This window comes from Pelodiscus sinensis, chromosome 19 (assembly GCF_052426305.1).
Source record: "Pelodiscus sinensis isolate ZL-2025 chromosome 19, ASM5242630v1, whole genome shotgun sequence".
Lineage (NCBI taxonomy): Eukaryota > Metazoa > Chordata > Testudines > Trionychidae > Pelodiscus > Pelodiscus sinensis.
Window position 1 is genome coordinate 7944974 of NC_143070.1, and position 23140 is coordinate 7968113.

General features: G+C 53.3%; 2 protein-coding genes across 3 annotated transcripts; both read left to right on the plus strand.

Moving 5' to 3' along the window:
• The first annotated feature begins 1064 nt into the window (after nucleotides 1–1064).
• Nucleotides 1065–7131, plus strand: LOC102459072 (zinc finger protein 688-like). Of its 2 annotated transcripts, none has more exons than XM_089770870.1 (5): nucleotides 1065–1452; nucleotides 3340–3427; nucleotides 4520–4646; nucleotides 5206–5322; nucleotides 5670–7131. In XM_089770870.1, the coding sequence occupies exons 2-5, from the start codon at nucleotides 3404–3406 to the stop codon at nucleotides 6362–6364; spliced, it is 963 nt and encodes a 320-aa protein (XP_089626996.1). In that variant the 5' UTR covers nucleotides 1065–1452; nucleotides 3340–3403; the 3' UTR covers nucleotides 6365–7131. The 2 variants fall into 2 exon arrangements, with proteins under 2 accessions (XP_089626996.1, XP_089626995.1); XM_089770869.1 differs by having other exon boundaries at nucleotides 1068–1452; nucleotides 5667–7131.
• A 3012-nt stretch (nucleotides 7132–10143) lies between these two features.
• On the plus strand, nucleotides 10144–22923 carry LOC149522145 (uncharacterized). Its single transcript, XM_089770816.1, has 4 exons — nucleotides 10144–11532; nucleotides 15702–15828; nucleotides 16793–16912; nucleotides 17311–22923. The coding sequence occupies exons 1-4, from the start codon at nucleotides 11509–11511 to the stop codon at nucleotides 18678–18680; spliced, it is 1641 nt and encodes a 546-aa protein (XP_089626942.1). The 5' UTR covers nucleotides 10144–11508; the 3' UTR covers nucleotides 18681–22923.
• Nucleotides 22924–23140: the final 217 nt, after the last annotated feature.

The window sequence follows — 23140 nt, forward strand, 5'->3', positions numbered from 1 at the left end:
GTCCGCATCCTTTTTGTAGTGAGGGGCCCAAAACTGGACACAATACTCCAGATGTCACCTCTCACAGAGCTTGAGCACCTGCACTTCCCTTCTATGTCCAACCATAGCTCCCTCACCCACAGGAATGTTGGATGCTCTTACTCCATAGGCTGGTGTGTTTGCCTGGGCCAGAGGGAAGCCGCTGCAGCCCCAGGGTTTGCAGGGTGTGGGACAGCCACGTGTGGGGAGCCAGAGCAGGGAGCCAGCAGGGGACTAAAGGGGGCAGGGCTGTGAGAGCCAGAGGGCAGTGAAGGGGGAGCAGGGGATGGGAGGGGCCGTGGGGTGCTAGAGAGAGGCAGGAACACACAAGAATCGGGACTGGGGGAGCAGAACTGGGACAGGGGAAAACTGACACACACACACACATGAATGAAATTAGTTCCTTCTCACCTTTGGTATTTCAAGTTCCCAGATGTGGTATCCCCTGTAAAGAGGGTCTGCACTTAGCTACCCCACCCCCCCCAACCACCTTGTGTCAAAGCATCCTTTATGTAACTGTATTAAAGGTCTCGACCTTATATGGACCTTAGACTCATCACCCCCTTTCCGGGTGTAAGACCCCAAACGTCTGCATGCAAACTTTGCCTTAGCTCAGGGTACAGAATGTGGCCAACATGTCCCTGGCATTACAGCCAGAACTGCTCTAATACACATTTACAAACCTTTTAGAACCTATTGCAACAAAACAAACAGTGAAACATAAAGAAATAGCCCTACTATGGGCTACGGTCCCCTGTATCCGGCACAGCTATCTATCTACCCCACACACCACTACTTGCCAGCCCTGGGGCAAAGGCTGGAGAAAGGCAGAGGGGGGGAAACTACAACAGACGACCCCCCCACCCCACCCTACCCTACCCTACCCTACCCTACCCTAGTAGCCCTGGGCCAGACAATCCGGGGAGAGGCGCCAAACCGGGATAGGACTGTCCCAGCCCGCCCAGATCACTGCCCTGGGGCTTTAGGGCGGGGACAGGCAGAAGCAGCAAATTGCAGGAGGCAGCCAAGGAGGAGGCAGGTGTGAGAGCAGCTCCCAGCAGCAAACGGCAGAAGGGTGAAGGGGGGAGAACTGGAGGGTTTTCCCTACAGCCCCCACAAATATCCAGAGGAGCTGGAGCCATCGCCCTGGCAGCTGCGTGGCCCGCAGGAGGGGAGCAGCCCGCGCAGCTCAGGGCGGGGCTCGCAGCAGGGACACGCGTGGGGGGCAAAGAGCCCCAGATACGACGCAGGCGCTAGGACCCAGGGGGCGCCGGGCGGAGCAGCCCTGTTCCCGCAGCCTGGCCGCAGGGCTCCGCCCCCAGGCAGCCCCGGAGCTGGTGAGCCCCGCCCCCAAGGCGCTGCTCCCTGCAGCCGGTGCGCGGGCCAGAGGGGAGCTGCAGCCCCAGGATCTGCAGGGGGCGGGGCAGCCACGTGGTGAGCCAGAGCTGGGGGGAGAATTCTGGTGCTGGGGGGGGCAGAGCTGGGACACGGGGACACTCGGGAGGGGGGGGGGAGAAGCGGAGGGGCTGTGGGGAGGTTGGAGGGGTAACATGGGACAAGGGCAACCTGGCTGGGGAGAGGAGGAAGGGGGGGATCCAGTAGCAGGAGGAGAGGGGGAGGGGGCTGCTTCACCCAGTCTTCCCTACAACTGGCCAAACAAGCATGGGGGTGGGGGGGACAGTGTCAGGGGAATTCTGCCCTGGGGCTCAGAAATTACAAGGCAAATTCCACCCCCCTCCCTCCCCGTTCCCCCTCCCACTCCCTTATAGCCTCTGCCCTCCCCCTCCCCCCAAACACTGCCCAGCCCTCACAATTCACTCTGTGATTTACAGTCTCCTGCTTTTAGGCTCTGACCCCTCTGTTCAGTGCATGGGGCAGAGCAGGGGCCTGCCCTGGTTCCTGGGCAGGATTCGGTGTCACACCAGAGTCACTGGGAGCAGCAGCAGGGAAGGAATCGAGCGGGCCCGTGTGTATTATTCATTGGTTCCGTTCAGTTCGCCTTTGGTCAATTAAACAACGTTATGAATCGGGTCCAGCTCCACACCGAGTGCAGAGGACCAATGAGCTCAGCATGAGCTGGGCTGACTGAGGGCTGGAGGGGCAGCACAGGGGGGGTGGGTGACTGGCTGCCCCCGGCAGAGGGCTCTGGTCATTGCTAAGGCCGAGGGGGCCGGTGTCAGTCTCTGTGCTCAGGACACTGGCACCTTAGAGCCAACACGCAAGGCCCCTTTGTGATCAGGGGGCCTGGGCTGAGCATCTGCTGCCCCGCAGGGTTTGTGTTGGGAGCTACTCTGGGCAAGCCCCAGCTCTGCCATGGACTCCAAGTGAGGAGAGAGAGCTGGGGGTAAGTGCTGGGGCAGGGCAGGGAAGCCACTCTGCACAAACCTCCTTGCCCCGGCTCTGTTCCCAGATGTCTGTGAGTCCCAGAGCTACTGGCCTGGGTGCATCCTGTCTCTCACTCCTGTGAGCTGGGACAGTCGCTAGAGGAGGGGAAATGCCCCAGAAATGACAGGGCAGTAACCAGATCTTCCCTGCAGGAGTGAGAAGGGGAGAGCCTGGCAAGGGCAGGACTTTAGAACAACCAGACCAAAGGTCCATCTCGCCCAGTATCCTGTCTGCTGACACGCAACAGATAATCATCACCTGTTCCCTCTCCTGTCATCCATTTCCAGAGAAACAGAGGCTAGGGACACCTTTTCTACCCATCCTGGCTAATAGGCACTGATGGACCTCCATAAATCTATCTAGCTCTTTTGAACCCTGTTAAAGTTTTAGTCTTCACCACATCCTCTGGCAAGGAGTTCCACAGGTTGACGGTACACTGAGTGAAGAAAATCTTCATTTTGTTTGTTTTAAACCTGTTGCCTATTCATTTCATATGGTGACCTGCCAAATTTCATTTGGCAGCAGGCATAATAAGTAGGAAGAGAGGTTCCCAGTTCTACCCACTCCACCCAGCTCCATTCCCTGCAGCCCCTTTCCTCGAGCAGATTGACTGTCCTGGGAAGAAGAGAGAGGAAAATCCAGTTCCTGTTGCGCTGGGGAATGGGGTGCTCTGGCAAGGAACTGTCAGGGGATCCCCCAAAGTGGCTCCATTGGTTCTGCCCCTTTCTAGGGTGTGGTTCAGAGATTGTTCCTGGCAGGGTTTGAAAACGTCTCCTGAGAGTATTCCCAGCAGGAGGAGACCGGTCTTGGTTGTTCTGAATCACTGAGGGTTTCCCAGCATGGCGGAGGCTAGAGTGTCTGTCTTCAGGGAAAGCGCCTGGGGGGACCTGGAGTGTGACATGGACTCAGGCTAATTACGACCCCATTTTACTCCAGAAGAATAACGACCAGAAGAATAACGACCCCATTTTATTCCAGATCTTCCCATCTCCCCAGGGAAATGGCTGTGCTGGAGCTGACTCAGGTAGGGGGGTTCTGGAGGGATCTTCTGGGGAGGGTTGCTGTAGAGGGGGAGGGGCAGAAAATACCCAGGGAGGGGACAGGGAGTGATAAACCTGCGGAGACATGCTCAGCCTAGGGCTGTGGTTCTCAACTGGTGGTCCATGGTGACTTTTTCGGTGGTCCCCAGGAACATTGTCCAAAGTCACACGGCGTGAGCAGGCGCCACCATTAATCTGCTTTACGCCGTGTTCACAAGCACGTGGCACGTCCTCCTTAGCGTCACCTGCAAGAAGAATTCTTAGACCTGAAAAATGATTTTGTGGCTCAAGACGTGTACCAGCAGTCTACCATAGAGAAATTTTGGGTCAGCATGACCGAGCGGGAGTTACCCAAATCTGTCAGCACACGCAGTCAGATTTCTTTTGCCATTTGCATCAGCTTATGCAAACACTGGATTTCCGTGTCTGTTGCACATTCAGTCCAAAGAGAGGAATCGGCTTGCAGTGGAAAGCGGTACCACTCCAAACACTGAAAAGCTTGTCAGCGAGAAGAGAATCCAAAAATCTCTTAGTAAGAAATAAATTTCAAACCAAAATGTTTATTGTCTGCTCTTTTTTATCATGTCTCAAAAAGAAGGTGGTCCACGAACATTTTTTGATTGGCCTGGTGATCCGTGGACTGAAACAAGTTGAGAACCACTGGCCCAGGGCCTGATTTATGAACAGATCCAAAGGGGGAGGGGAGGGAGGAGTGAACATCCCGCCCCCATTTCCCAATCGAGAAACAACGACACTGGGTAGAGCAGGGAAAACGGACCAGAGCACTGGAGCTTGAACCCGCTACCTGGAATGGGGAGATGCTGGGATCCCTCTCCCCTGCCCAGAGCTCTGCTTCCCACAGCTAGTATTGGTGGCAAATAGGATTAGCTCCGGCTGCTGGGTGGGACAAGGAGCTCTCCCTTTTCTTTGTTCCCTGCAGTCCCCTGGGCTCTCTGAGCAAGGTGGGGCTGGCTCTTCTGACCTCCTAGAGCTGCCCTATCTTTGTGCTGCTTCCCCCATGACTGGGGGTTGTAGCTGGGGGGACAGGTACTGAGTGGGGGTCCTTGTTGTTTCAGATGCGGGTGACCTTCGAGGAGGTGGCTGTGTATTTCACCGCAGGGCAGGGGGCTCTGCTGGACCCCGCTCAGAGAGCCCTCTACAGGGACGTCATGCAGGAGAACTACGAGACTGTGGCCTCACTGGGTAAGGATTCCTGTCCCCTCAGCTAGCAAAGCCCTGGGGCCGGCATTTCTGTATCTGGTCAGGTTCTTTCCTGGTCAGTTACATGAGAGGGAGGGTGGGTCACAGTCTACAGCCCCAGTGTGTGAGAGCCATTCACCTCCATGCCTCCTTCAGCAGGATAGGAGAGTCATGGACCTAATAGACATGTTAATTCATCCCCTTCCCTCTCCTCCAGCTGTTCCTGGGGCCGGAGCAGTGTATGATCCTCTCTGCGTTAATTGTCACGCGCGCACACAAGATCTCGGTGCATCTTCCTTCCTGGGACTGGCTCCATCTGTGGGGAGAGCTCTGGGGGTTCTGGCATAGGCAGAGTTTTAACTGCAGAGCTGTGTGTGCCTCAGCCAGTCCCCTGCACATGCAGATCCTGACAATTCCTCCCCCCCTCCCCCCCACAGACATCCCCTCTCCCACAACCCTCAGGAAAGTCACGGGGTGAGTTTAAACTCCAGCTATGCCCTTTGAGAAATAGAGCCCCAGGCTTCAGTCCCCTCAGCTCAGGCCTGATTTCATCCCCGAGCAGGACTCCCCGTTCCCAAACCTGCCCTGATCGCCCGGCTGGAAGCAGGGGAAGAGCTGTGGGTCCCGGATCTCCAGACCTCCGAGGAAAGGAAGATCCCAAGAGGCTCCAGTGAGGCAGGTGAGGGGTCAGTGACACTGACACAAAAAGTATCCGACAAATGGAGGAAAAAGCTGAAATTCCCCCACGCGTGGTGTGAATCCCCTGAGCTCTGACCTCCTCTTGCCCAGGTCAGGTTGTGAGCAGCAGGGGCCAATCCTTGCTTCCTAGCCCCCTGTTTACTGTCAGGAGTTTTCTCCTTGTCTTCACTTTCTTGGGAGGGTTTGGGTGGGATGTGAAGGCAGAATTGAATATCTCAGTTTCCCCTACAGTGACTGTTGTGCTTCCCCCTTTGCTATTCCCCTTTCTGTCCTTTGTACCAACCCAGACAATGACACCTTGCTTGGATTAATTCTTTCCCCCAGCAGGTGATGAGACCATGAGTGAGAATAAGGAGAATAATCCACAGCAGGAAGGTGCTAAAAAACACAGGTCAGAGAGGAAACTGGGAAAGTGTGCATGGAAGAAAGTGGCCCAATCAACTGAATGTAGTGGAAGAGGCAAGGATCCCAAAGAATCCACAGCTCAGCAGGCAAATCCCAAGGAAAAGAAATCTTATAAATGCTTTGACTGTGGCAGTCTCTTCAGTTACCCCTCAGTCCTCAATAATCATAGGAGAATCCATACAGGGGAGAGACCTTTTAAATGCCTTGAGTGCGGGAAAAGCTTCAATCACAACTCAAATCTTATTACCCACCAGAAAGTGCACACAGGGGAGAGACCCTATAAATGTTTGGACTGTGGGATTAGCTTCAGTTACCGTTCAGTCTTTCTTAAGCACAGGAGAATCCATACAGGGGAGAGACCTTATAAATGCCTAGAGTGTGGGAAAAGTTACAGACGAAGTTCATATCTTTCTACACATCAGAGAGTGCACACGGGAGAGAGACCCTATAAATGCTTGGAGTGTGGGAAAACCTTCAGTGTGAGCACAAATCTTAACAGGCATCAGAGAGAGCACACGGGAAAGAGACCGTATACATGCCTTGACTGTGGGAAAAGCTTCAGTCGGCGCTCAAGTCTTAATAGACATCGGATATTGCACATGGAAGAGAGAGCCTAGAAATGCTGAGCGTGTGAGATGAAAGCTCACTACACCTCAAAGAATCTAGACACTAGAGAAATAAAAGTATACATTTATGGATTTTTAAATGCCTTGAGACTGGAACAAGTTCCATGCAATGATCAAATCTTGGTTCAGAAGAGACAAGCTACAGACTGGAGAGAGCCCAGACCTGCTTGGATTGTGGGAAAGACTTCAGTAACTGCTGGAAGAGACACAGTCAGAGATCCTGATGGGTACGTCTACACTGCATGCTTAATTCAGAATAAGCTATTCCAGAAAAAATACTCTGAAATAGCATATTTCGAAATAGCACATCTACACTACAAGGAAGCCTCGAAATTAGTGCAAGGCTGGCTCCCCTCATGTGGACTTGCTACCTCGATGTAGAGCCCCAGGAAGCATTAGAGAGTAATTACTGTGAATGGCCCTTAGGAGGAGCTATTCTGAAATAGCAGTAGTATGGATGCTCCACTGCTTCTATTTCAAAATAGCTATTTCAGAAGAGGTCTTACTCCTCGGGGAATGAGGTGTCCAGAAGTTGGAATAAGCCATCCGTTATTTTGGATCTGTTTTGAAATAACAGAAGTGCTGTGTAGTTGTTGGCTGCCTGGGGGCGAAGGGAGCCCCATTGGTCTGCGGGCAAGCGCCCCCCCGCCCTTGCTCTTTTCTTCAAGATGGATTGTGCTGACTGGTCCTAATTCCTGTAACAAGAAATCTGGGCTACGCTGTGTCCCTGTGAACCAATAAACGTCTGTTCTACCTGCCGGCTGAGAATCACATGTGACTGTGGATGTGGGTGCAGGGCCCGGTGGCTCCCCTGCACTCCGTGACCAGGGTGCGGGTGGGAAACTCACTCCCAGGGCCAGGCAGAACAGGGGAGCTGGGGAACACGCTCCTAGAGCTGGGTGGGGGTGGGGAGGGGACTGGGGAACACACTCCAAGGGTCTGGCTGGATGAGGAGCTGGATGAGGAGCTAGGGAACACACTCCAAAGGCCAGGTGTGTGTGTGGCAGGGGGCTAGGAACACACTCCAAGGGCCGGGTGGGAGACTGGGAACATACCCCCAGGGCCAGGCAGGGCTGGGGGGGAAGGGGAGCTGGGCTGGGAAACACACAACCAGGGCCAGGTGGGGGCTGGGGAACACACTCCCAGGGCCAGGCTAGGTGGGAGAGGGGGTGGGGAGGGCTGGAAACCTACTCCCAGGGCCAGGTTAGGACAGGAAACTGGGAAGACACTCCCAGGGTCAGACTGGGGGGGGTGTATGTGTGAGGAAATGGAGAGTTTTGGGGCGTTCAAAGGGGGGGCTGCATGCGGTGGGGGGGGGGGCACTCAGTGCCCCAGGATGTTACTGGTTTAATGTGACAAGGGGAGAGAGACTTTGTTATTGCAGGGAACAGCAGAGAACTGACGCCCCGGCGTCTGGTGCCCTGGTGACCGGCAGACCCGCTCAGAGAACACAACTGGTTCTGGTCAGAGGACGGAGAGGAGAGCCCCGTGCCCTGCCCAGCTGGTTCCAGCCGAGAGGCGGAGAAGAGAGGGGCCCAGGCGACCTGGTTACCTGGAGAGAAGACAATGGACAGGGATGGGCTGTTGCTGGTGATATGGGAAGCGCTGTTGGAAGACAGAGCTTCTGATCTGGAGCAGAGCAGGCAAAGCCCATTGGGCTGCAGGGGAAACTCAGACGTGAGGGCCCAGACCTGAGAGATCCTTTGCTGCGTTCAAAGCGGAAACCCTCCTGTTTGGAACCAGCTGATAGTCTAGACCGGCTCTGGTCTAGAGAACAGGGTGGCACTTTTCCCTCCAGGAGCGGAGGCCCCGGGGGTCGAGAGGGAGTGGACCCCCGAAGGGGCTCACAGCGGAGGCGGAAGGGCAGACTCCCCCAGGTGAGAGAAGGCACCCCAAGAGAGGGTGGACCCTCCGAGAAAGGGCTGTTTTGCTGCTGCTGGACTGGAGTGGGCTACCCAGGAAGAGGCTGCTGCAACGGAGAGGGGGATCCTGCCCAGGGACCCACGGGGCACGTGGGGGCACGGCCTGTAAGTCATGACACACCCTCCCGCGGGGTTCTTGCTGGGAGATACTGATCGTTTTCATTAGTCGAACACAGGCTCATGACCGAGGGAAAGGAGATTTGGGGATAGGCAGCTCCAGCTCCCCCCACCCCACCCCTCCACCATTGGGTAGGGTTGAGGCCAGGTCAACCCAGGCTTCCCCCTGCCCCCCCCCCCCCCCCCCGCACACACATACTTGTACTTCGATTTGAAGGAAGGGCCAGATCAGAGCCCTAGGCAGGCTGTGCCACTTCCCAGCAGCTGGTAGGATTGAACTAATTCCCGCGCTGGATGGGCGCGGGTCCTAGGGGCTGCTCTGCTCCCCCCCCCAAGTGTCACTGGCAGCTGGTTAGGCCTCCCTAACTGCTTGCGGGTACAGCCAGTGCTAGGCTGGGGAATTCACAGCAACATCCTGCAAAGTGTGGGGCCCAAGGCCACAGCCTCGCCCTAAGGCCAGGCCTGGCGGAGCGCCTGGGGCAAGGCGTAGGGTTGCCAGGGGTCCGGTTTTGAACAGGACAGTCCAGGAGTCCAGCTTTCTGTTGGGGAAACAAAGGGAGACAATGGAAACCAGACAATGGAAATGTTCTGAACGTTCTAAATAGGCTGTAAGGGAGATTGTGATGTCACGGCGAGTGTGTCCCCTATTTGTGTTGAAATCCGCTGGCAACCCCAGGCCAGGGGCTGCAGCCCACGAGTGTTTATTTCACGGACCCCCCCCCCGCAGGAAGGCAGAGCGAACGCTCAGGCGGGGGCCCGGCCGGGGCGCGCAGCGGCCACAGCGAGGGGCGCGGAGCCCGCAGGCGGGCCTGGAACGGGACAGCAGCAGCAGCAGGCGCCGGGCGGGCGGACCCGGGCCAGGCGCGGCCCGCGCTAGGACCCAACGGAGCCAGCCCCGCTCCCGCAGCCCGGCTGCAGGAAGTGAGTGAAACGCGAGCGCTGCAGGGACACGGGCCGGGGCGCCCCTCGCTGCCCCCCGGGCTCCGCTGCGCTCCGAGCGGGACAGGCTCCCAGCGCGGGGCCCTTCCCGCTGCGCCCCAGAGACTCCCCCGCCCCCCAGCGCGCCCCCCGCCCCCCGCCGGGAGAAGGTGAGACCCGGCCCCAGGGAGCCCCCCGGCTGCTCCCCGGGGGGCTGCGGCCAGCCCCTGCCCGGGGCGGAGGGAAGCGGCTGCAGCCCCAGGACTTGCAGGGGGTGGGGCAGCCACGTGTGGGGAGACCGTAGGGGGCGGGGCTGTGGGAGCCAGGGGGCAGGTAGTGGGGATCGGGGCTGTGGGGAACACGCAGGGATCGGGGCGGGGGGGGGGGGGCAGAGCCGGGACAGGGGGACACTGAGTGGGAGGGATGAAGAGAAGCAAAGAGGCGGGGGGGGGGGGAGAGTCTGGAAGAGGAACATGGGACAAGTGCAGCCTGTGGGGGAGGGGGAGCCAAGGGGCAGGCGAGGGAGATGGGGAGAGAGACACTGGCCCCTCCCCCAGGCTGTGGGGTAAGAGAGGAGGGTGCTGCCGATGGTGGCCATTGGCAGGGGACTTCTGAGGGCTCTGAATTTACAAGGCAAAAATCTCCCCCCCCGCCCCCCACACCCACTCTCACACATACATCCTGTTCCCTGCTCACAATTCAGTCTTTATCAGAGGGGTAGCCGTGTTAGTCTGAATCTGCAGAAGCAACGAGGAGTCCTGTGGCATCTTATAGACTAACTGAAGTGTGGGAGCATAAGCTTTCGTGGGCAAAGACCCACTTCATCAGATGCATGTAGTCATCTAAGTTATCTTCAGTTAGTCTATAAGGTGCCACAGGACTTAATTCAGTCTGTGATTTACTTAAGACAGACCCAGGGATGTTCAGTGTCTGGGGCTGAGGAGGGTCCTGCCTTATTCTTGTGCGGGGGATTCTGCATCCAGCCAGGGCCATGGAGAGCAGCAGGGAAGGGGTACAACCGATGTTTAGTTTGAGGGGGCATTTTTCCCTGTGCGGGTTCAGTTGGTGCGGATTTACGGCTCAGGTTTGGTTCTGGTTCAAGTACAAAACCCTGTGTGAACTGGGTCTCTAGGTCCACACCGAGTGCAGCGAGTAAGTGAGCTCAGCATGGGCCAGGGGCTGCACAGGGCAGCTGGGTCACTGGCTGCTCCCGGCAGAGGGCTCTGGTCATTGCTAAGGCTGAGGGGACCAGTGTCAGTCTCTGTGCTCAGGGCACTGAAGCCCAAGAGCCAGCTGGGCGCCTGGGGCAGAGGCTGCTGCCTCCATTGTGGTCTGGGGGCCACGGCTGAGCAGCTGCTGCCCAGCTGGGTCTGTGCTGGGACAAACCATCACTAATTCTGTCCCCAGCTGGGGGAGGGAGGTGGCTTTCTGTTGTGTCTGGAGTCAGGATGCTGGGTCAGCCGCAGGCAGGCTGCCGGTGATGAGAGCTAGAACTTGGGGAAAGTGCTGGGGCCAGACCCCATCTCTGCTCCCAGGAGTCTTAGAGCTGCTCCCTCCCCCATAGGCAGGCTCCCACAATGGGGAGGAAATGCCTCCAGGACAGTAACCAGTTCGTTCAGGCAGAAGCAGACAGGGGAGGCTGCTTGGAGCAGCAGGAGCAGTCAGTGGCGAGGGAGGTTCCCAGCTGGCTGTCCTCCCTGCAGCTCCATTCCCTGCAGTCTCCAGGGCACAGTGCCGGCAGATTGAGGGTCCTGGGGAGAAGGGGAGGGGCAGGGAGAGGAAAAGCCAGTTTCTGTCTCTGCCTTGTCCCCTGCATCACTGGGGGAATGTGCGGCCCTGGGAGCAAGGGTGGTCCAGAAAAGCGACTCCTTCAGTTGTGCTCCTTTCTGGCATTCGGCTCAGAGGCTCTGTTGCTGGGAGGGATTGTCTTGTGTGTTTAGTCCCAAAGCCAGGGGGCAAGTCTGTGATGTATAATGGTCCCTGAGGGTTTCCCAGCATGGGGGAGGCTAGAGCATCTGTCTGCAGGGAAAGAGCCTGTGGGGAATCGGGTATGACATGGACGACAGCTAAATCAGAAACTTCCCCAGTTGCCCTTCTCACCCGTTTTGTTCCAGATCACCAACGTGCAGACCGTTGTGTTCCAGATCAGCCCATCTCCCCAGGGGGCCGGGCAGGGAAATGGCTGTGCTGGAGCCAGCTCAGGTAGGGTTGTTTGGGGAGCTTCTGGGGGAGGCTGTGGGAGAGGCTGCAGCCCTTTTTATATGTAAAGTAAATTGTGTAAAGGAGTGTTACATCACTGTGGGCTCTACACCCTGGGAAGCGACAGGTTCAAGCAGAGTGAAAGTTTTGTTACTTGCTTCCAATTTAGAGTATCTCAGAGGGGTAGCTGTGTTACTCTGTAACTTAAAAAAAAAAAAAGAGTAGTTAGTCTCTAGGGTGCTACAGGACTACTCATTTTTTTAGAGTCTCTAGGAAGACATAAAGAGCAAAGGGAGTGGCCACGCAGAGGTTCACCAGTGCAAGGGTTAGTCTATTTTATGTTTCATTAAAGTCCTGGTTATCCAAGCCTGTAAAAATTCCCTAGGCCCAGGTTACAAATGTAGTTGTACTCACATTCCTGACGTTTGTGTCAGCAGCTGATGGGTCTCTCCTGGGTTGATCATCAGCGCTTCTCACTGGAGTCTCACAGAGGGAACCCAGTTTTCTCACACTGGGCACCCCCTTTTCATACCAAGTATCAGAGGGGTAGCCCTGTTAGTCTGGATCTACAAAAGCGACAAGGAGTTCCGTGGCACCTTATAGACTAACAGATTTATTGGAGCATAAGCTTTCGTGGGCAAAGACCCACTGGCAAAGACCCACTGCCACAGGACTCCTCGCCCCTTTTCATACCTTAATTCTGTCTATACCTACATTCTACACTAGGGATGGGAGATCCCAGTTAATTAAATGGGAGTGGGAGAGGGGCTGAAGATCTCCCTGCCCATGGTACAGTGGGCCCTGCAAGGCTAGAGCAGCCCCCTACCCGTGGCTGGTTAACCATAACCATCACCCAGTAAGAGTATAATACTTGTGGTTAACCATTCTCATCCCTACTCTGCATGTGTCCATAAAAATGTCCGCGGCTTTTCTCTTACTGGATTGTGTCCCTGGAAACTTAAGGGACCCCAATTTTTTATAGGGTGAGTACGTCCCCTTATTAGCATTGATATCATGATTGAGACTCCTGTGTGAAGCTTTGTTTACATGTGCAAGGTCAGAGCGGTCTTGTGAAGGGTGTCGCTAACCGTGCATTGGCACTTCAGAATGCTGATACCTGCATCGCTGAAGTGTTTTTTCACACCCCCGAACAAGAAAGTTTCTGCTCTGTAAAAAGCCAGTGTACACAAGGCCTGAGACATACTGTTAAAGTGCCTCTTTTTATAACTTAATATTAACTTTCTGGATAATATTTTGCAATATTATTACTTTGTACTTCTTGTCCCATAATTTTAGGGCACTGGATAATTTCCAGTCACTTATGTCATTATTTCTTGTCTTCAAGACCTAAAAATAACTAAGCTAGTCTTGAGGTCTTAACCTGGGGGTTCTTATGTTTCAGCTTTTGTTACTTACAACTAATGCATGTGTGGTATTTAGAGGAACTACTTTATACTTTTTTAATCCCACAAATTAACTCGTTTTACATAGTGACTGTGTCTAGACTGGCAAGTTTTTCCGCAAAATCATCTGCTTTTGCGGAAAAACTTGCCAGCTGTCTACACTGGCCTCTTGAATTTCCAGAAAAGCACTGACAATCTCATGTAAGATCGTCAGTGCTTTTCTGGAAATACTATGCTGCTCCCATTCGGGCAAAAGTCTTTTTCCAAAAGACTTTTGTGCAAAAGGGCCAGTGTAGACAGCATAGTGCTGTTTTCCGCAAAAAAGCCCCGATTGCGAAAATGGCGATCGGGGCTTTTTTGCGGAAAACCGCGTCTAGATTGGCCACGGACGCTTTTCCTCAAAAAGTGCTTTTGAGGAAAAGCGTCCTGCCAATCTAGATGTGCTTTTCCAAAAATGCTTTTAACAGAAAGCTTTTCCGTTAAAAGCATTTTCGGAAAATCATGCCAGTGTAGATGTAGCCACAGTGTATATACAGATTGGACTTCCCTGGGCTGGCCCCCTTGGGACCTGGTCGGTCCTGGATGAGGAATTTTGCCAGACCAGGGCTGGTAATTTCTGGCCCCCCTGCAACCACCCCCTCCCCAGCCCTAGCCCTGCCTGCCTGCTGGGCAGCTGCTACACACCTGGGCTCTCGACCCCAGCGGACCTCTGCTGCTGTGGTTCCCAGCCCTGCTGGGCAGCACAGCTACTGCATGCTCAGCAGCCCTGCCAGCAGCTCCCTGCTGCTGGTGCTCCACCAGGACTTCCTGGTCCTGCAACATCCATGGATTTTTCCAGACCGGAGAGTCCTGGTTTAGAGTGTTAAGCTGTATATTATAACCATCACACATAATATAAACATCAGAAAATGAAAAATAACAAAAAATAATTGTCTAGAAGTGGCAGGTGCAAGAATCATAGAACACTAGAACTGGAAGAGACCTTGAGAGGTCATCGAGACCAGACCCCTGCCTTCACGGCAGGACCCAGTACTGTCTAGATCATCCCTGATGGATGTCTGTCTAACCTACTCTTAAATATCTCCAGAGATGGAGATTCCACAACCTCCCTAGGCAATTTATTCCAGTGTTTAACCACTCAGACAGTTAGGAAGTTTTTCCTAATGTCCAACCTAAACTTACCTTGCTGCAGTTTAAGGCCCTTGCTTCTTCTTCTATCCTCAGAGACCAAGGAGAACAATTTTTTTCCTCCTTCTTGTGACACCCTTTTAGATACCTGAAAACTGCTATCATGTCCCCTCTCAGTCTTCTCTTTTCCAAACTAAACAAGCCCAATTCTTTCAGTTTTCCTTCGTAGGTCATGTTCTTTAGACCTTCAATGATTCTTGTTGCTCTTCTCTAGACCTCCAATTTCTCCACATCTTTCTTGAAATGCGGTGCCCAGGACTGGATACAATACTCCAATTGAGGCCTAATCAGCACAGAGTAGAGTGGAAGAACGACTTCTCGTGTCTTGCTCACAACACTCCTGTTAATGCAGCCCAGAATCATGTTTGCTTTTTTTCCTACAGCATCACACTGTTGGCTCATATTTAGCTTGTGGTCCACTACGAACCTTAGATCCCTTTCTGCATTACAGGCAGTCCCCGGGTTACGTACAAGATAGGGACTGGACTGTAGGTTTGTTCTTAAGTTGAATTTGTATGTAAGTCGGAACTGGTACATATTGTAGGGGAAACTCTAGCCAAACATTTCTCCAGAGCTCAGTTTTATTCTCCCACACCTCACTTCCCTCAGTCCTTTATTCTGAAGCTGAGGTGTCTGCTGAGAAAAGCCGCTCCGCGTCTCCCTGGTCTGCTTTGGGGGGGCGCTAACTTCGCGTCTCCCTGGTCTGCTGGGGGGAAGCAGCTAGTGCAGGGTTGCCTCACCCCGTTTGTAAGTAGGGATTCGATGTAAGTCGGATCCATGTAACCCGGGGACTGCCTGTACTCTTTCCTAGACAGTTACTTCCCATTCTGTATGTGTGACATGGATTGTTCCTTTCTAAGTGGAGTACTTTTTATTTGTCCTTATTAAACTTCATCCTGTTACCTCAGACCATTTCTCCAGTTTGTCCAGATCATTTTGAATTATGACCCAGAGCAGTTGCAACCTCTCTCAGCTTGGTATCATCTGCAAACTTAATAAGCGCCCTCTCTATGCCGAGATCTAAATCGTTGAAGAAGATATCAGACAGAGCTGGTCCCAAAAAGAAATACACGAGGATGAGCCAGGGATGGGTTGTGTTAAACCTTCTGGGGTACGCTCAGCCTAGGGGCTGTTTTATGAACAGGTACATTGGTGCAGGTGTATGAAGGGGGTGTGGTGAACATTCCCTTGTTTCTGAAACTGGAAACAGCCCCCTGGGCAAACAGACCAGAATGCAGGGGCCTGAACCTCCCACCAGAGGCTGGGCTGAGATACAAAGGGGAGGTGCTGGGATGCCTGTCCCTGTTGCCTGCCCAGAGCTCTGCTTCCCATATCAGCCTGTGGCTGGCAGGTGGGTGACTGAGAAGACCCTGCCCGGCTCTGTCTGCTGGGAGGCACGAGGAGCTCTCCCCTTCCCTCTGCTCCCTGGAGCCTTCTGGCCGCTCTGAGGAGGGTGGGGGGGTGGGATTCTGCTCCTCCGCTCCTCCCAGAGCTGCCCTGTTTTTATGGTGCTTCCCCCATGACTAGGGGGGGTTGTGGCTGGGGCGGCAGGCACTGAATGGGGGACCCCTGTTGTTTCAGATGCGGGTGACCTTCGAGGAGGTGGCTGTGTATTTCACCGCAGGGCAGGGGGCTCTGCTGGACCCCGCTCAGAGAGCCCTCTACAGGGACGTCATGCAGGAGAACTACGAGACTGTGGCCTCGCTGGGTAAGGATTCCTGTCCCCTCAGCTAGCCAAGCCCTGGGGCAGGCATTTTTGTATTGGATCAGGTTTTTCCCTGGTCACTGAGATAACAGGAGAGTGGGTCTCACAGCCCACAGCTCCAGTGTTTGAGCCGCTAACGTCCATACCATCTTCAGCAGGCAAGGGGGGCTATGAACATGATGGATGTGCTAATTCAACCCAGTCCCTCCAGCTGTTCCTGAGGCAGGTGCAGAGTATGACCCCCTCTGCGTTAATTCTCACACACAAGAGCTCTGTGCACCTCCCTTCCTGGGACTAGCTCCATCTGTGGGGAGGGCTCGGGGCTCTTGAGGCTTAGACGTAGGGAAGGGTTGAATCCCAGACCTGTGTGCGCCTCAAGACCCCCAGAGCCTACAGATCGGGGTGGGCAAAAGGGCCCGGGAGCCTTGCAAAGTTTCCTCCCACCCTGCCAGGAGTGCGTGGCACTTCTAAGCACCGTGTGCTCCTTGCAGGGCGAAGGAAACTTTGTGCCCTGCTCCTGCCCCCAGACTCTGGCCTGGGGGTGAAGGGGGAGCATGCAAAGTCTCCTCCCACCCCAGGGGAATGGGCGCCTGGGGGGAACCTCAGTGGGGGGCAAAGACTTAACATGCTCCCACACCCCCAGACTAATCATGGTCTGTGGATGGGAAAGCAGGGAAGCATCCGGGGCCCGCCCCTTTCCAGTGTGGCCTGGGGCCACTTCAAACATTTTTGAAGTGGCTCCTGGCAAAAAATTATTGCCTACCCCTGCTATAGATCCTGGTGATCATGTGACAGGTTTCCCTTCCCCAGATATCAGCCTCTCCCGAGAGAGCTCAGTGACCATGTTCTCATTTGTTCATATCTGAGGAAATTCACAGGAGTGAGTTTAAACTCCAGCTGTGCCCTTTGTGAGAAATAGAGCCCCCAGCCTCAGTGCCCTCAGCTCAGGCCTGATTTCACCTTCCAGCAGGACTCCCCATTCCCAAACCTGCCCTGATCGTCCGGCTGGATGCAGGGGAAGAGCCATGGGTCCCGGATCTCCAGGCCTCCGAGGAAAGGAAGATCCCAAGAGGCTCCAATGAAGCAGGTGAGGGGTCAGTGACACTGACACAGAAAGTATCCAGCAAACGGAGGAAAAAAGTTTAAAATCCCCGACGTGTGGTGTGAGACCCCTGAGCTCTGCCTCCTCTCACCCTGGACAGACTGTGGGCAGCAGGTGCCATGTCATCATGGCAAGTATCACTATACTTACCCACTTCTCATGGCAGGGATCACTTACGGCTTCTCACCCTCCTTGTTTTCTGTCAGGATTTTTCTCCCCAACTTCACTTCCCAGGGAGTGTCTGGGTGGGATGTGGGGACAGAATTCACTTTCTCAGTCTCCCCAAAGTGTCTGTGTTGTGTTTTCCCTCTTTGCGATTCCCCTTTCGGTCCTTTGTACCAGTCCAGACCATGATTCCTGCCTGGATTCTCTCCCTCCTCCAGCAGGTCAGGACACCACGCACGAGAGCGAGGAGATTAATCTACGGAAGGGAGGTGCCGAACAAGTGGAACTGCAGGGGGCTTGTTTGAGAAGAGCTGAATTGTTTTATCGCCATTGCTTGAAACAGGAAAAAACCTGGAGTGATGGGCATAGGTCAGAGAGGAAGCTGGGAAACCGTACAAGGAAGAAAGCAGATGAATCAGTTGAATGTAGTGGAGGAGGCAAGGATCCCAAAGAAACCAAAGCCCAGCAGGCAAATCATAATAAAAAGAAACCCTACAAATGCTTGGACTGTGGGAAGAGCTTCAGGTACCCCTCAGCCCTCGTTAACCATGGGAGAATCCACACAGGAGACAAGCCATATAAATGCCTTGAGTGTGGGAAAAGCTACCGTCAGAGCTCCCATCTTATTACACATCGAACTGTGCACACAGGAGAGAAACCATATAAATGTTTGGACTGCGGGAAAAGCTTCACTCAGCGCTCAGCCCTTATTACCCATGAGAAAATCCACACAGGGGAGAGACCTTATAAATGCCTTGACTGTGGGAAAAGCTACCATCGGAGCTCACACCTCATTGCACATCAGAGAGTGCACACAGGAGTGAGACCCTATAAATGTTTGGACTGTGGAAAGAGCTTCACTCAGCGCTCAGCTCTTGTTACCCATGAGAAAATCCACACAGGGGAGAGACCTTATAAATGCCTTGACTGTGGGAAAAGCTACCATCGGAGCTCACACCTTATTGCACATCAGAGTGTGCACACAGGAGAGAGACCATATAAATGTTTGGACTGTGGAAAAAGCTTCAGTCAGCGTTCAGCCCTTATTACCCATAGGAGAATCCACACGGGGGAGAGACCCTACAAATGCCTTGAGTGTGGGAAGAACTTTAGTGTGAGCTCACATCTTACTACGCACCGGAGAGTGCACACAGGAGAGAGACCGTATAAATGCTTGGACTGTGGGAAAATCTTTAGTCGAAGCTCACATCTTACTACACATCGGAGACAGCACACAGGGGAGAGACCCTACAAATGCTTGGACTGTGGGAAAAGCTTCAGTCAGCAGTCAGTCCTTATTAACCATGGGAGAATCCACACAGGGGAGAGACCCTATAAATGCCTGGATTGTGGAAAAAGCTTTAGCGTGAGCTCACAACTTATTACCCATCGGAGAGTGCACACAGGAGAGAGACCGTATAAATGCTTTGACTGTGGGAAAAGCTTCAATCATAGCTCACATCTTACTAAACACCGGAGAGTGCACACGGGAGAGAGACCATATAAATGCCTTCAGTGTGGGAAAAGCTTCAGTCAAAGCTCAAGTCTGAATAAACATTGGAGACTGCACAAGGGAGAGAGAGCCTAGAAGTGTCTTGTATGTGGGGAAAAACTTCAGTGATGGATCAAACCCATAACTACCTGGATGATGGGAAAAACTTAAGTTCCAGCTCACATCTTTCTAAACGTCAGACAGTATCTGTAGATGCTTTCACGGTGGAAAGAGTTTCATTCAAAGATCAAAACTTGATTTGCATCAGGCAAACGACACAAAGTAGAGAGCCCATACATGCTTGAGTTGCGGGAAAAGCTTCAATCACCGCAGGAAGAGATACAGTCTGAGCTCACACATGACTCCCAGTCCAGTGATTCACACAAGAAAGAGCTTGAACGTGGGGGGTATCTTCATTTGCTGCTCGTGTGGCATCAAGCACCAGCAAATCCACACGTCCTCAGCATGGAAAATGCTTCAGTTGGTGCAAACACCACATTTTCCATTGGAGACTGCTCCATGCAGGAGAGTAAAGCTCTCGGTGCCCTGGCTAGGGCTGGCCGTAGCAAAAACTCAGTTTCCCAATTCCCACACACACTGGTAGCATTTCGCTCCTAGATCTCCCGCTGTCTATGGCTGGAGCAGGATTCCAGCAGTAGGAGTTCCCAAACTGTGGGTCAGGCCCCAAAGTGATTCACCATGACCCCATGTTAATGGAATTCCAGGGCTGGCGTTAGACCTACTGGAGCCCGTGGCCAAAGGTGGCAGAGCCACTTCAGCCCTTGTTGACAGAGCTCAGGTTACAGGCCCCCTGCCTGGGGCTGATGTCCTTGGGCTTTGGCCCCCAGACCTGCGGCAGTGGGTTCAAGCGGGCATCAGAAGGGGTTTGAGAACCCTTGGCCTAAGCAAACCCCTTGCAGAGGAGAAGTTCCCATCAGCCCCTCCCTCTCCTGCAGCCCTGGCTGCTGAACTGATGGGCTGCCAGCCCTCTCTTCACCTGCTGGAGGAGGGAGAGAGAAATTCCTGCAGAAACCCCCCCTGCCTGGATGTAGTTCTCCCATCGCCCTTCCCTTCCCAGGTGGGATCCTCCTGCCATGGGACCAGAAGAGGGATCCTTGGGTCAGGCACCCCCTTCACTTTGGACACCTGAACCGATCCTTCATGTTCCAGCTGCCCATGGGCTGGGATCTCCCCCCCGCCCCTCCCCCGTGCTAGGCCCTGCAGGCTGAGTGTCGCTGGGGCTAGCAGCTCCTCCATTCTCCAAATCCATGAGCTGCCAGGCTTGGGGGAGTGAGTGTGAGGGGCCCAGGAGGGGTGGGTTTAAGGAGGACACTGGGGGATTGACTGGCTGGGTATGGTGGAAGCAGGAGGTGCTGCTGTGGAAATCAAGTGCTAATGGCCATGGGATGAGGGAGGGAAGCACGGAGAGAGAGGTGCTGCCTCTTATCGCTCACTTCCTCTGCATCCAGACAGCACACGCTGCTGGGCGTCATGTGGGAGGCCCAAAGACCTCGGCTCCCATCTCTGCCCCTGCAGCATCAGCCTCCAGGGGCCGTGTATGGTGGGAAAAGTGGCTGAGATTAGCCAGCAAATCTCCTCTCACCCTCCCCCACTTTTCCTAGTCTAGACTGACCCCAACCATCTTATCTATGCTGCTCCATCCCCCCCGCCCGCCTTCCCTGTAGCAGAGTGATTGTGAGAGTCCCTGAGTTCCCCTTTGGGGAGAGATTCTCTCATTCCCACAGAGTCTCACCTGCTCCGGGTTATGCCACACTCATTTATTTGTTGTGCATTGACGCCCTTAGAGACGGGAATTACATAGATTCTAAACATGCTGGAGCAGGCCTATGAAAATGTGGGGTTTGGGGCCTGTGTGATTTGAGGGTGAAGGGGTGAGTTGGAGGGATTCCCTCCTATCCCTTCACTGTCACACTCCACCCCCACATAGCAGCCTCTGCCAGAGCGTAGGAGAGTTTATCCTCTCTCCCTTCTTCCCCTCCCCACAACACCTGGGTCTTGCCACAATGTTCCTTGCTCTCCATGCTTAGGAATCTCTCTGATCCTGATTCAAACTCCTGAGGGCTAGAGATAAATGTGTCCCAGAGCAGGAGAGGGAATTGAAATGAAGCCCAAACCTCTGAGTTGTGTGAGCCTAAATCTCTATTCCCATCTGTTGATAAAACGGCTTTAGAATTTTTTCCAGCCAAATCCAGATCATTTGTAACTTGGTAGATGTTACCTTTGGTTTGTTTTTATTTCTTTTTTGCAGTAGGACAATGAGGGCAGGTTTTTTTTGTTGGTTTGTTTTTTGTATATGACCCAACCAAGTAACGAGGAGGTGCTGAGTACATCAGGTTTAGCCGGTTCAGAAGCAAATGGTCCATGAGTTTTCTTTCTTTTTGAAGTTATGATTCTGTGGGGTTTCACTATGAACCTGGAAGCGGTTTATAGCTCATCTTGTAGTTAGTGTTGCCTTTTCTTTCTGAAGAGTATAAGAATCCTTTTTTAAATTTCATTTTAACTGTAATTGTGGATAATAGCTTTTTCTGTGGCCATCATCTGCTTCTCCGCTACATAGCAGCTGCTCTTTCAAACTGGATGCAGAAAGTCTCATCCTTTCCTCACATTTTATCTAAATTACATTAATGTAGTGTTATATCAGGCTGTAATATCCCAGTGGCACCTGCTATCACCATATGAAGAAATAGATCTTAAGATGGTTAAGAAAACTTGGTTGGTCAGCATTTTGTCTGGCAAGAAACTACTTATCAAGAATTGGGATTGTGAAATCCTCATTTCTTTACTGTTTTATCATTATGGTCACCACTTCCTTATTTTGTCTGTATGATCGCTGTCTGATTCTTTAATTGCTTGTCTGCAGTTTGATTAATTTTTGTTAGGTTTAAATCAATTAAGGTGGTGGGGTTTGATTGGCTAGATAATTCTGTTACGGTATGTTAGGATTTGTTAGTAAAATACTTGGCAAAGGTAGAGCTAAAGCAGGACTCCTGTTTCACTATATAAACTGGGGCCCAAAAGGAAGTGCTTTGGGAACCCATTCCAGGATACAGCTCCAAGATCAGAGCTGCCAGACTTCAAGCTTGTGCCAATGACACTGTGCTGAAACTGGAGACCCCCAGAGGGACCTGATCCTGACGGGCCAGCAAGACAAGTTCAGCTGTCTCATTGGGAGTGGTGAACACCCTGGCGTGGGTGCTCTGCTTTGGGTGATTGTTAATAAATAGAAGGCAAGAAAGACATTGCCACAAAAGGTTTTTTTGACTGGTAAACACCCCACAGACTTGCAGAGCGTAAGCTTACGCCTGGGCCCTAGGAACGGGTAAGGTTGGGTGCCACTAAAGCAGTGTTACTTAAACTTTTTAAGACCAAGGAACACCAAACAATAATTTTTTTTATGAGGAACACCAAGGATTTTTTAGTGCAAAAAAAAAAAAAGTCACCTGCCCCTTTAAGGGTCGCCATTTTGAACTCTGTTCTCCATGGCACACCGGTGTTCCTGGGAACACAGTTTAAGAAACACTGCACTAAAGTATGCGAGTGACACAGAATATTGTGCAAGTAACATCTTTCTTTATCCCTTCATCATGAGATTTTTTTTTGGTATGTTTGCACAATGACAAATTATCAGTATCTCTCTGTATGAACACAGAGGGTGGGAGCTAGATTTGTGCACTGAGACGACGTGGGACATGGAATTCCTGCCTGGTCCTTGCAGAGATGTCAGATGAGGGAGAGGATGGGGAATCAGAGCGGGGAAACCACAGGGCTTTCTCTTGAGAGCTGGACAGCTGGGGCTGAGAGCAGTGAACTTGCTGCCCCAGAGCCGGAGAGAGGCGGGAATTTCCCTGTGAGTGCTGGGGGAAGCCACCCCTGGAGTCTGAACGGCTACAAATGATGCTCTGAGAGGAATGCAGAAGGGAGCTGACAGCAGAGATGAGGGAAACAGAGGAAGTCAACCGGCCTGCCTTGAAACCAGTCTGACCCCATCATAAACGTAAGAGGGAGATGAGGAGCCTGACAGCCCAGCTGGCCACCCCTCCCCATGGATCCGTGTTGTCTTTGGGGGATGACAAGAGACTGCCCTGTTCACCCCACCCTGTCCCCCTCTGGTCTCAGCTCCTTGGATTCCCTGCCCTCTGGGTTTGCTTTGTGCCTGGCCTCAGCATCTCCCACAGGCACTCTCCATTTCCCTACCAGTGGGTAAATGTTGCTCTGTGGCTGGTGCTTGGGGAATTTGGGTCCAGCCTTGGGCTGGGGGTGGGGGGGCAGAGTCTGTGTTCGTGCTTTGGAACAATAAAGTAGAATTTAGTTTCTCACACGCCAGGTGTGGTTTGTTTTGCATTAAATACCCGGCAGATACAGAGTGGCCGCTGCCAAGTCTGAGATGTAATCTCTTGCGTCTCAGTCATCTGCCTCTCAGCTCTCATCAAAAGCTTCATGCAGATGCTCTGCCACCTTTCTCCTCAGATGATCTGGCAGCGCAAACGTGGTATTTGGCCCCTGAAGATGGACATTCCCTCCCCTTTGTGCCATCC

Bases quoted from the DNA above. Each gene is read 5' to 3' on its own strand.
- LOC102459072 (XM_089770869.1), top strand. From the start codon at position 3,404: ATGGCTGTGCTGGAGCTGACTCAG. The intron at 4,647-5,205 runs GTAAGGATTCCT...ATCCCCGAGCAG, and splicing joins CGAGACTGTGGCCTCACTGG to GACTCCCCGTTCCCAAACCT. The intron at 5,323-5,666 runs GTGAGGGGTCAG...TCTTTCCCCCAG, and splicing joins AAGAGGCTCCAGTGAGGCAG to CAGGTGATGAGACCATGAGT.
- LOC149522145 (XM_089770816.1), top strand. From the start codon at position 11,509: ATGGCTGTGCTGGAGCCAGCTCAG. The intron at 11,533-15,701 runs GTAGGGTTGTTT...CTGTTGTTTCAG, and splicing joins CTGTGCTGGAGCCAGCTCAG to ATGCGGGTGACCTTCGAGGA. The intron at 16,913-17,310 runs GTGAGGGGTCAG...TCCCTCCTCCAG, and splicing joins AAGAGGCTCCAATGAAGCAG to CAGGTCAGGACACCACGCAC.